The sequence below is a fragment of the Salvelinus namaycush genome, chromosome 6 (assembly GCF_016432855.1).
Source record: "Salvelinus namaycush isolate Seneca chromosome 6, SaNama_1.0, whole genome shotgun sequence".
Lineage (NCBI taxonomy): Eukaryota > Metazoa > Chordata > Actinopteri > Salmoniformes > Salmonidae > Salvelinus > Salvelinus namaycush.
The window spans coordinates 53,184,069-53,196,248 of record NC_052312.1 but is presented as its reverse complement, the minus strand read 5'-3'; the positions used below and the strand labels follow the sequence as shown (position 1 = coordinate 53,196,248).

At 46.7% G+C, this 12,180-nt stretch overlaps 1 protein-coding gene and 1 non-coding gene across 3 annotated transcripts; both read right to left on the bottom strand.

Moving 5' to 3' along the window:
* Window positions 1–7,005: 7,005 nt before the first annotated feature.
* Window positions 7,006–11,832, bottom strand: LOC120050159 (60S ribosomal protein L18a). 2 transcript variants are annotated; one of them, XM_038996832.1, is made up of 6 exons: window positions 11,764–11,832; window positions 10,566–10,715; window positions 10,426–10,455; window positions 9,034–9,163; window positions 7,798–7,907; window positions 7,006–7,163 (listed from the first exon to the last, which is right to left on the bottom strand). In XM_038996832.1, exons 1-6 carry the CDS (start codon window positions 11,779–11,781, stop codon window positions 7,071–7,073), a joined length of 531 nt encoding a protein of 176 aa, XP_038852760.1. In that variant the 5' UTR covers window positions 11,782–11,832; the 3' UTR covers window positions 7,006–7,070. The 2 variants fall into 2 exon arrangements, with proteins under 2 accessions (XP_038852760.1, XP_038852759.1); XM_038996831.1 differs by lacking the exon at window positions 10,426–10,455 and having other exon boundaries at window positions 10,536–10,715.
* LOC120050170 lies at window positions 10,868–11,002 on the bottom strand. Its single transcript, XR_005477173.1, has one exon. It is a non-coding gene; the product is annotated as a small nucleolar RNA SNORA68 (small nucleolar RNA).
* Window positions 11,833–12,180: the final 348 nt, after the last annotated feature.

The following is a 12,180-nucleotide window of genomic DNA, read 5'->3' as shown; positions in this document are numbered from 1 at the left end:
ACAGGGGTTGTCTTACCTCATAGATAGAGAGACAGGGGTTGTCTTACCTCATAGACAGAGAGACAGGGGTTGTCTTAACTCATAGACAGCTTGCCAGCATATGGACTCCACGGATGACATCTCTGTCAATAGTCAAAGCCAAGGGAGGCCATTTACTTAGGCATGCCATGAGAGGAGGGAGGCCTGGTGGGTTCTGACTGGGTCATATAAGGCCTGGCGGGTTCTGACTGGGTCGATGGGGTCGTGCTCTCTGTATGAGGCCATCGTGATCATTGCTGCTGTACTTTAATAGTTTTTACAGGAACCAAGTCAAGACACTGCTGTCTGTCTGCTGTCTGGTACCCAGAAATCCCTGCAACATTGACCACTCTGCGGGAGAAGAATCCTATTCCCTATATAGTGCTCTACTATTGACCAGCGAATGAGGTGGTGGACATCAGTCTGTCCCTGGAGGAGGTGGTGGACATCAGTCTGTCCCCAGAGGAGGTGGTGGACATCAGTCTGTCCCAGGAGGAGGTGGTGGACATCAGTCTGTCCCAGGAGGAGGTGGTGGACATCAGTCTGTCCCAGGAGGAGGTGGTGGACATCAGTCTGTCCCCGGAGGAGGTGGTGGACATCAGTCTGTCCCCGGAGGAGGTGGTGGACATCAGTCTGTCCCTGGAGGAGGTGGTGGACATCAGTCTGTCCCTGGAGGTGTGGACATCAGTCTGTCCCCAGAGGAGGTGTGTACATCATTCTGTCCCTAGAGGAGGTGGTGACATCAGTCTGTCCCCGGAGGAGGTGGTGGACATCATCTGTCCCTAGAGGAGGTGTGGACATCAGTCTGTCCCCGGAGGAGGTGGGTGGACCTCAGTCTGTCCCTGGAGGAGGTGCTGGACAGTAATCAGTCTGTCGCTAGAGGAGGTGCTGGACAGTAATCAGTCTGTCCCTAGAGGAGGTGCTGGACAGTAATCAGTCTGTCCCAGAAGGAGGTGGTGGACATCAGTCTGTCCCTAGAGGAGGTGCTGGACAGTAATCAGTATGTCCCTAGAGGAGGTGGTGGACATCAGTCTGTCCCAGGAGGAGGTGGTGGACATCAGTCTGTCCCTAGAGGAGGTGGTGGACATCAGTCTGTCCCTAGAGGAGGTGGTGGACATCAGTCTGTCCCTAGAGGAGGTGGTGGACATCAGTCTGTCCCAGGAGGAGGTGGTGGACATCAGTCTGTCCCTAGAGGAGGTGCTGGACAGTAATCAGTCTGTCCCTGGAGGAGGTGGTGGACATCAGTCTGTCCCAGGAGGAGGTGGTGGACATCAGTCTGTCCCTAGAGGAGGTGCTGGACAGTAATCAGTCTGTCCCTAGAGGAGGTGCTGGACAGTAATCAGTCTGTCCCTAGAGGAGGTGCTGGACAGTAATCAGTCTGTCCCAGGAGGAGGTGGTGGACATCAGTCTGTCCCAGGAGGAGGTGGTGGACATCAGTCTGTCCCCGGAGGAGGTGGTGGACATCAGTCTGTCCCTGGAGGAGGTGATGGACATTAGTCTGTCCCTAGAGGAGGTGCTGGACATCAGTCTGTCCCCGGAGAGGTGGTGGACATCAGTCTGTCCCCGGAGGAGGTGGTGGACATCAGTCTGTCCCTAGAGGAGGTGGTGGACATCAGTCTGTCCCTAGAGGAGGTGGTGGACATCAGTCTGTCCCTAGAGGAGGTGCTGGACAGTAATCAGTCTGTCCCTAGAGGAGGTGGTGGACATCAGTCTGTCCCAGGAGGAGGTGGTGGACATCAGTCTGTCCCCGGAGGAGGTGGTGGACATCAGTCTGTCCCAGGAGGAGGTGGTGGACATCAGTCTGTCCCCGGAGGAGGTGGTGGACATCAGTCTGTCCCTGGAGGAGGTGATGGACATTAGTCTGTCCCTAGAGGAGGTGCTGGACATCAGTCTGTCCCCGGAGGAGGTGGTGGACATCAGTCTGTCCCCGGAGGCGGTGGTGGACATCAGTCTGTCCCTAGAGGAGGTGGTGGACATCAGTCTGTCCCTAGAGGAGGTGGTGGACATCAGTCTGTCCCCGGAGGAGGTGGTGGACATCAGTCTGTCCCTGGAGGAGGTGCTGGACAGTAATCAGTCTGTCGCTAGAGGAGGTGCTGGACAGTAATCAGTCTGTCCCTAGAGGAGGTGCTGGACAGTAATCAGTCTGTCCCAGAAGGAGGTGGTGGACATCAGTCTGTCCCTAGAGGAGGTGCTGGACAGTAATCAGTATGTCCCTAGAGGAGGTGCTGGACAGTAATCAGTCTGTCCCAGAAGGAGGTGGTGGACATCAGTCTGTCCCTAGAGGAGGTGCTGGACAGTAATCAGTATGTCCCTAGAGGAGGTGCTGGACATTAATCAGTCTGTCCCTGGAGGAGGTGCTGGACATTAATCTGTCTGTCCCTAGAGGAGGTGCTGGACAGTAATCAGTCTGTCCCTAGAGGAGGTGCTGGACAGTAATCAGTCTGTCCCTAGAGGAGGTGCTGGACAGTAATCAGTCTGTCCCTAGAGGAGGTGCTGGACAGTAATCAGTCTGTCCCTAGAGGAGGTGCTGGACAGTAATCAGTCTGTCCCTAGAGGAGGTGCTGGACAGTACTCAGTCTGTCCCTAGAGGAGGTGCTGGACATTAATCAGTCTGTCCCTAGAGGAGGTGCTGGACATTAATCTGTCTGTCCCTAGAGGAGGTGCTGGACAGTAATCAGTCTGTCCCTGGAGGAGGTGTTGGACAGTAATCAGTCTGTCCCTAGAGGAGGTGCTGGACAGTACTCAGTCTGTCCCTAGAGGAGGTGCTGGACAGTACTCAGTCTGTCCCTAGAGGAGGTGTTGGACAGTAATCAGTCTGTCCCTAGAGGAGGTGTTGGACAGTAATCAGCCTGTCCCTAGAGGAGGTGCTGGACAGTAATCAGTCTGTCGCTAGAGGAGGTGCTGGACAGTAATCAGTCTGTCCCTGGAGGAGGTGCTGGACAGTAATCAGTCTGTCTGTCCCTGGAGGAGGTGTTGGACAGTAATCAGTCTGTCCCTAGAGGAGGTGTTGGAAAGTAATCAGTCTGTCCCTGGAGGAGGTGTTGGACAGTAATCAGTCTGTCCCTGGAGGAGGTGCTGGACAGTAATCAGTCTGTCCCTAGAGGAGGTGGTGGACATCAGTCTGTCCCTAGAGGAGGTGGTGGACATCAGTCTGTCCCTGGAGGAGGTGCTGAACAGTAATCAGTCTGTCCCTAGAGGAGGTGGTGGACAGTAATCAGTCTGTCCTGGAAGGTGGTGGACAGTAATCTGTCTGTCCCTAGAGGAGGTGCTGGACAGTAATCAGTCTGTCCCTAGAGGAGGTGCTGGACAGTAATCAGTCTGTCCCTAGAGGAGGAGGTGGACAGTAATCAGTCTGTCCCTAGAGGAGGTGCTGGACAGTAATCAGTCTGTCCCTAGAGGAGGTCTGACAGTATCAGTCTGTCCCTAGAGGAGGTGCTGGACAGTAATCAGTCTGTCCCTAGAGGAGGTGCTGGACAGTAATCAGTCTGTCCCTAGAAGATGTGCTGGACAGTAATCAGTCTGTCCCTAGAAGATGTGATGGACAGTAATCAGTCTGTCCCTGGAGGAGGTCTGGACAGTAATCAGTCTGTCCTAGAGGAGTGCTGGACAGTAATCAGTCTGTCCCTAGAGGAGGTGCTGGACAGTAATCAGTCTGTCCCTAGAGGAGGTGTTGGACAGTAATCAGTCTGTCCCTAGAGGAGGTGCTGGACAGTAATCAGTCTGTCCCTGGAGGAGGTGCTGGACAGTAATCAGTCTGTCCCTAGAGGAGGTGGTGGACATCAGTCTGTCCCTAGAGGAGGTGGTGGACATCAGTCTGTCCCTGGAGGAGGTGCTGAACAGTAATCAGTCTGTCCCTAGAGGAGGTGGTGGACAGTAATCAGTCTGTCCCTAGAGGAGGTGGTGGACAGTAATCTGTCTGTCCCTAGAGGAGGTGCTGGACAGTAATCAGTCTGTCCCTAGAGGAGGTGCTGGACAGTAATCAGTCTGTCCTAAGGAGGTGCTGGACAGTAATCAGTCTGTCCCTAGAGGAGGTGCTGGACAGTAATCAGTCTGTCCCGAGGAGGTGCTGGACAGTAATCAGTCTGTCCCTAGAGGAGGTGCTGGACAGTAATCAGTCTGTCCCTAGAGGAGGTGCTGGACAGTAATCAGTCTGTCCCTAGAAGATGTGATGGACAGTAATCAGTCTGTCCCTGGAGGAGGTGCTGGACAGTAATCAGTCTGTCCCTAGAGGAGGTGCTGGACAGTAATCAGTCTGTCCCTAGAGGAGGTGCTGGACAGTAATCAGTCTGTCCCTAGAGGAGGTGTTGGACAGTAATCAGTCTGTCCCTAGAGGAGGTGCTGGACAGTAATCAGTCTGTCCCTGGAGGAGGTGTTGGACAGTAATCAGTCTGTCCCTAGAGGAGGTGTTGGACAGTAATCAGTCTGTCCCTGGAGGAGGTGTTGGACAGTAATCAGTCTGTCCCTAGAGGAGGTGCTGAACAGTAATCTGTCTGTCCCTAGAGGAGGTGCTGGACAGTAATCTGTCTGTCCCTAGAGGAGGTGCTGGACAGTAATCAGTCTGTCCCTGGAGGAGGTGCTGGACAGTAATCAGTCTGTCCCGTAATTTTGGTGCACATAGAATGTAACTGTATTCAAACATAGTGATAAACGTTGACACTGTATATTACATTATATATTACACTATATATTACACTGTATATTACACTATATATTACACTGTATATTACACTATATATTACACTGTATATTACACTATATATTACACTGTAAATTACACTGTATATTACACTATATATTACACTGTATATTACACTGTATATTACACTGTATATTACACTATATATTACACTTTATATTACACTGTATATTACATTATATTACACTGTATATTACACTATATATTACACTGTATATTACACTATATATTACACTGTATATTACACTGTATATTACACTATATATTACACTATATATTACACTGTATATTACACTATATATTACACTGTATATTACACTGTATATTACACTGTATATTACACTATATATTACACTGTATATTACACTGTATATTACACTTATTTAACTATTACCTGTATATTACACTATATACACTGTAATATTACACTGTATATTACACTATATATATTACACTATATATTACACTGTATATTACACTATATATGACACTGTATATTACACTATATATTACACTATATATTACACTATATATTACACTGTATATTACACTGTATATTACACTATATATTACATGAATTTAATGGAAATGTGAAATGCACATTTGGACTTGTGTTTGGCTTGTATATATGACATGTTTATTCTAATCCTCAACGTCTCATCTTTCAAAATCCGTCGAGTTCTTTACACTGACAGCATTTCCCCACTCAGACAACAAAACGTGCAAAGGTGAACCAATCAGCAGGAGGGACGAGGGCAACTTCTAGTTCAAACAGCTAGACACGTCACACCCCAGACCCTGACCATAGCGTCGACATCACAGCAGAACAGTCCACCTCAGACCCTGACCATAGCGTCGACATCACAGCAGAACAGTCCACGCCAGACCCTGACCATAGCGTCGACATCACAGCAGAACAGTCCACCTCAGACCCTGACCATAGTGTCGACACCACAGCAGAACAGTCCACATCAGACCCTGACCATAGCGTCGACACCACAGCAGAACAGTCCACATCAGACCCTGACCATAGCGTCGACACCACAGCAGAACAGTCCTACATCGACCCTGACCATAGTGTCGACACCACAGCAGAACAGTCCACATCAGACCCTGACCATAGCGTCGACACCACAGCAGAACAGTCCACATCAGACCCTGACCATAGCGTCGACACCACAGCAGAACAGTCCACATCAGACCCTGACCATAGCGTCGACACCACAGCAGAACAGTCCACATCAGACCCTGACCATAGTGTCGACACCACAGCAGAACAGTCCACATCAGACCCTGACCATAGCGTCGACACCACAGCAGAACGGTCCACATCAGACCCTGACCATAGCGTCGACACCACAGCAGAACAGTCCACACCAGACCTACCATAGCTTGACATCACAGCAGAACAGTCCACACCAGACCCTGACCATAGTGTCGACACCACAGCAGAACAGTCCACACCAGACCCTGACCATATTCTTGACATCACAGCAGAACAGTCCACCTCAGACCCTGACCATAGTGTCGACACCACAGCAGAACAGTCACACCAGACCCTGGACCATAGCGTCGACATCACAGCAGAACAGTCCACATCAGACCCTGACCATAACCTTGACATCACACTGAACAGTCCACATCAGACCCTCTCAGACTACAAGCTCGAGCCACAAGATGGCGCCAATTTATAGGAAATGAAAATGTGGAAGGTGAGTGTGCCACAATCACGAAATACATTTAAAATATAAACCATTTAAATATACAGCAAATCATGACTAATGGCATGGGTATGATTTCTTTACAAGTATTAGTGGTGTGAAACTACTTGTCATTTTAAAACAAAACGCAAGAACTCTTAAAATGTGAGTTTCTAATGGAAAAAGTGGGGTAAAAATGGCCTCTTCCAGGCCAATGCATTTAACAACCTACAGATGGTGCAGATGAGCTCAAACATGTAATTTTTTTTATTAACGTTTATCTTTCATATATTGATCAGCAGTCATATGCAACGCATAATCTCTTAACGGTCATTATAAAGCCATAATTAGGGGCTGTTTTGTAGCAAATCTGTGGCAATGGTCCCAAATTCTCTCTCTTCACATATCTGAATGTTAGCTAATAACTGTTCACATAATATCCACCGACAACAATCCCCCCCCCCCCTCCTGCAAAGCATTACGCAATCCAATTCGCAGCTCAGATAAATTAGTTTTATCGAAACTTGCATGTCAGAAGTATCACAAAATCTTAGCCAAAAAATGTGTTATAAAAATTAACTCAGAACAAAATGGCTTCTTTTCTACAATGAGAATTTTTATTGTCCCGCACAAAGTGAAAACAGAGGTTATTTCCTTTAGAAGAAGGTGTTTGGTCTCTTGGTGGTGAAGCGGGGCTTGTGTTGACGACGCAGGACCCTGTGGGGCAGGGGGAACTTGATCTTGGAGTCCTGAGGAGAGGACAAGACGAGATGTTTTAGGCAAAGACATGCTATCATTTCATCTGACAGGCAGAAGAAACGCACACCTGATCAGGTGAGCCGGAGTAGAACACTTAAACGAAAAGGAGCGTCACTCACACGAGGAGCAACTTATAGGAGCATTTGGGGTTAAGTGCCTTGTTCAAGGGCACAACGGCAGATTTTTCACCTAGCCGGCGCGGGGATTTAAATCAAATTGTATTTGTCACATGTGCCGAACACAACAGTGAAATGCTTACCAACAAATACTTAATAAATAAACTAAAGTTAAAAAATAAAAAAACAAGTAACAATAACAATACCGAAGCTATACACAGGGGGTACCGGTACAGAGTCAATGTGAGGGGGTACAGGTTAGTCGAGGTAATATGTACATGTAGGTAGGGGTAAAGTGACTATGCATAGATAATAAACAGAGTAACAGCAGCAGAGGTCAATGTAAATAGTCCGGGTGGACATTTGACTGTTCAGCAGTCTTGGGGGGGTAAGAAGCTGTTAAGGAGCCTTTTGGACCTGGACATGGCGCCCCGGTACCGTTTGCCGTGCGGTAGCAGAGAGAACAGTCCGACCCAGGGTGAATGATATACGATGTGTGTCGACTTACGTGGAACTGCTTGATGGCAGGTCTGCGGCATTTATTGGCAGCGATCTCCTGCACCTTCATGATGTGGATGGAGTGAGCACGGGCACGATGGCGAGCGCCCATATCACGATCTGGAGAACACACAGACAAAACATTAGAATAACAAAAACACAGCTAGTGAGTATTGCCCTCCTGGAAGACTGGCCAAGTTAGTATTTTTACCCTGGTTTGCTAACTAAGATGTACTGAGTAAATGGCAGCTGGTTTGCTAACTAGCTAACTAAGATGTACTGAGTAAATGGCAGCTGGTTTGCTAACTTGCTAGCTAAGATGTACTGAGTAAATGGTAGCTGGTTTGCTAACTAAGATGTACCGAGTAAATGGTAGCTGGTTTGCTAACTTGCTAGCTAAGATGTACCGAGTAAATGGCAGCTGGTTTGCTAACTGGCTAACTAAGATGTACCGAGTAAATGGTAGCTGGTTTGCTAACTTGCTAGCTAAGTGTTAGATGGCAACATCAAGTTTCTTGGTTACAGCAGAAATACTCAATGTCCCCCTGGACCAAGTTCCCGGTTGCCTAAATTGTCTTCTGTGTCGCAGATTTTTTACATTTTAATTGGGGGGTGGGTAGTGTAACTTAGGTACACTTCCGATAATACCGTATAGACCCAGTACGGTACAGAAACGGTATGTACATCTGGATAGTTCCCAAACCTAACACAGAGACATCGGTAACTCTAAATTCACACTCTATTCTCCTGGGACGGATCTACAGCTGATACAAGCTGTTTTACTAAACATCATAAGGAACCATTTAATAATGATCACAGATCTTAAAACATGGCTGTCCAATGCATCAATGGGTTAAATCCAGTGCACTCCAGACGATCAGATAGACCGGGGCCACATAGGGGCAAACTTACAGCACTGGGTGACGGTCCAGTGTACTAGACTGCAGGACATGGGGCCACACTGGGACATACTTACAGCACTGGGTGACAGTCCAGTGTACTAGACTGCAGGACATGGGGCCACACTGGGACATACTTACAGCACTGGGTGACAGTCCAGTGTACTAGACTGCAGGACATGGGTCCACACTGGGACATACTTACAGCACTGGGTGACAGTCCAGTGTACTACAGACTGTCAGACAGACTGCAGAACATGGGTCCACACCGGGACATACTTACAGCACTGGGTGACAGTCCAGTGTACTAGACTGCAGGACATGGGGCCACACCGGGACATACTTACAGCACTGGGTGACGGCTGCAGAGGTGGTCAGGTCTCTGTATTCTCTGTACATGTTGTGGGTTCCGCTACGGGAGTCGTAACGCAACCAGATGCCAAAGTTCTTCACCTTCAGGGGAGTCTTCTCGTGCACCTGAGACAGAGGTGGGGGGAAATAAGAGTCAATTAGACAAGGTTCAACCTTACAGAACGAGACAACTTCCTGACTGACACCCAATCGACAGACAGGTTCAACCTTACAGGACGAGACAACTTCCTGACTGAGAGACAGGTTCAACCTCACAGAACGAGACAACTTCCTGACTGACAGACAGGTTCAACCTTACAGAACGAGACAACTTCCTGACTGACAGACAGGTTCAACCTTACAGAACGAGACAACTTCCTGACTGACACCCAATCGACAGACAGGTTCAACCTTACAGAATGAGACCACTTCCTGACTGACACCCAATCGACAGACAGGTTCAACCTTACAGAAGACAACTTCCTGACTGACACCCAATCGACAGAGGGATGAAAGATGGGTGTACATTAGTGTCGCACGCATTCACCTGTACTGTGAATAGACCTAGTCTTCAGCTTGATTTAATTAGTTTACCTAGAAATGTACCTTTCAAGTAAATTATTAACATTGTGTTTTTACTAATCTACAAAATAACAATCGAATTAAATGTATGATTGATTGTGCGTCACCCATAACACAATTGGTCCTGCATCCTCCGGGTTTGGCTGGTGTAGGCCGGCATGGTAAATAATCATTTATTTTCTTAACTGACTTGCCTAGTTAAAGGTTAAAGTAAAAAAAAAAAAAAAAAATCAAGATACCTAACAACAGAACAGAGCTGTAACTGAGTTCCTCCATTCTTTGGCTAAAGCGCCATTTATTTGTGGTGGCATCGTTTTTAAATCAAGCATCATGATGATATTGGAGTATCCTGACACTAAAACAGGAAGTCTAAGTCTAAATTCTGGTATTATCGTGACAACACTGGTGTACAGGGATATAATTGACTCATGTTTACCCTGAAAACATCTCATTTCCATTTCTACAGGTACAACGAGAGAGTACCACCAGACAAACGATGCAGCGATTGATTTTACATACAAATCTAATACCGGTCAAGCTCATCAACAGTTTCCTTCCCCCTGTAATCTCTCTTTAAAGGGCATTGTCTTTAAATGTCTTTAAGGTTGTGTGTGTAACACTAACTTCCAGCCAGACCACTGACGCCATCCATTTCCATAATATAATAGTCTATTTGCACATAATGAAATCTCAGTAAATAGAAAACACATTAAAGAACATATGCATTCAATACTGGTGAATCTTGGCAGTTGATTTGTCTCCCCCCATCCCACCCATGAGCCCACCCTGTCCCCTGTGCTACCTACCAGACCACAGTAGACTGTCTCTCCGTTGGCCTTCATCATCTTCCTCAGCTGGGAGACAAAGTACCACCCCATCCCACCCATGAGCCCACCCTGTCCCCTGTGCTACCTACCAGACCACAGTAGACTGTCTCTCCGTTGGCCTTCTTCATCTTCCTCAGCTGGGAGACAAAGTACCAGAAGCGAGACTTGGCCACCACATGGTTAGGAGCGAAGATCCTCATGCGGTAAAGAGGAGGGGTGGGGTTCTTAACCGAGGGCAAGAGGCGCCCAACGACTTTGTACTCCCTAAGCTGCGTGGATGGAGCAGGAGACGAAGAAATGTGAGTAACGTGCAATACAATGTCCATAGGGACAATACAAGCTGTCCATATATACCAGTTATATACCAGTCGCTAACTTAATTAAGACTATGATGGATACTGGATAAGACAAATATGTATTAAAATGTTGAACCTTGGATTCACTTTCAACCGCACATCAGCATCAGAGAAAGGCGACAAGGTACATCATGTTGATTTTAGCACACCTGACAAGATCATACCATTTATTTGATATGGCCTTTGGGTTAGGGTGCATTGCAATACATAAATAGGGGGGGGGAAAGGACTAAATTATATTAATACAATGCATGACATTTCCTACAGTCAACTGCATGATGTCAACATTACGTTTGCTTCATGTACCAGGCGCAATGCTTTTAGCTTGGTAGCCAGACAATCTTAGCCTGCTAACTTAGATATTTTACAGCTCTGAATGACACTAGCTAGTTATAGCTAACTACTTTCAGTTAACACAACTAATTACTTGTTTCGGGATTAACAACATGTTTCTGGAGAGGATAATTAAGTTAGCTATGAGATGTGTATTTGTACTCGCTAATTGGCCAAGTTAGCCGGCTAGCAACGTGGCCTACGCCTGGTCAGGTATGTGGCAACTAGCTTACTAAAGTTAACAATCTAGGCTACTAGATACATGTTAGCTAGCACTTCGCGGACATTTTAACACACTTTGGGAAGAAGTGTACAGAATAAAAATTGTTTGGAGAAAGGTGGCTAAATACATAGACGGGCATATTTGTTTCGTTCACCGTTGCCGCATATTTTCCTAGTCAGCTGCATTGTTTCTCTATGGGCCCACATGGTCCAAAATCTCAAACGTGGACGCCATGTTACAGCCGCGGAGGCTTCAGTTTTATAAATGCGGAAAAATCGAACTATTTATATTGATTTAGCATCATGTGACTACATAAATCAAACGATTGAAGTTATATGTGCTCAAATCTGTCTATATAACTGACTTTCTGTGATTTAAAAAGGTTTAATAAACAATTTTACATACTGTGCCAGACGCCTTCATGGTGTCTCTCGCTGACTGCGAACTGGGAAAGAGGAAGTAGTAGGGCGGAAAATCCGGATGTCAAGTACAAAAAGGGGCGGGATCAAATTCTATAATTCCTCTGATTGGTTCGCTGTCAAGAGCGTTTATAAGCTGTAATAACCCAATACATTTTTTATGAACGTTTATTTATATTATTAGCTATGATTTTAGCAGTATCTTTGACATTGTCAACGACAGTCAATCTTTGGCTGTATCAGAGAGTAGAACCCCCTCATATCTAATCAATTAGATTTATCTAATCAATCTGTCAGAATAGTCAAATATTCCCTTTCAAAACATTTATGCAATTGTTATCAGAATAAGGATTCCAAAAACATATATCTAGCCACAGACGTTGAAATGACGTTTTTTTTAACG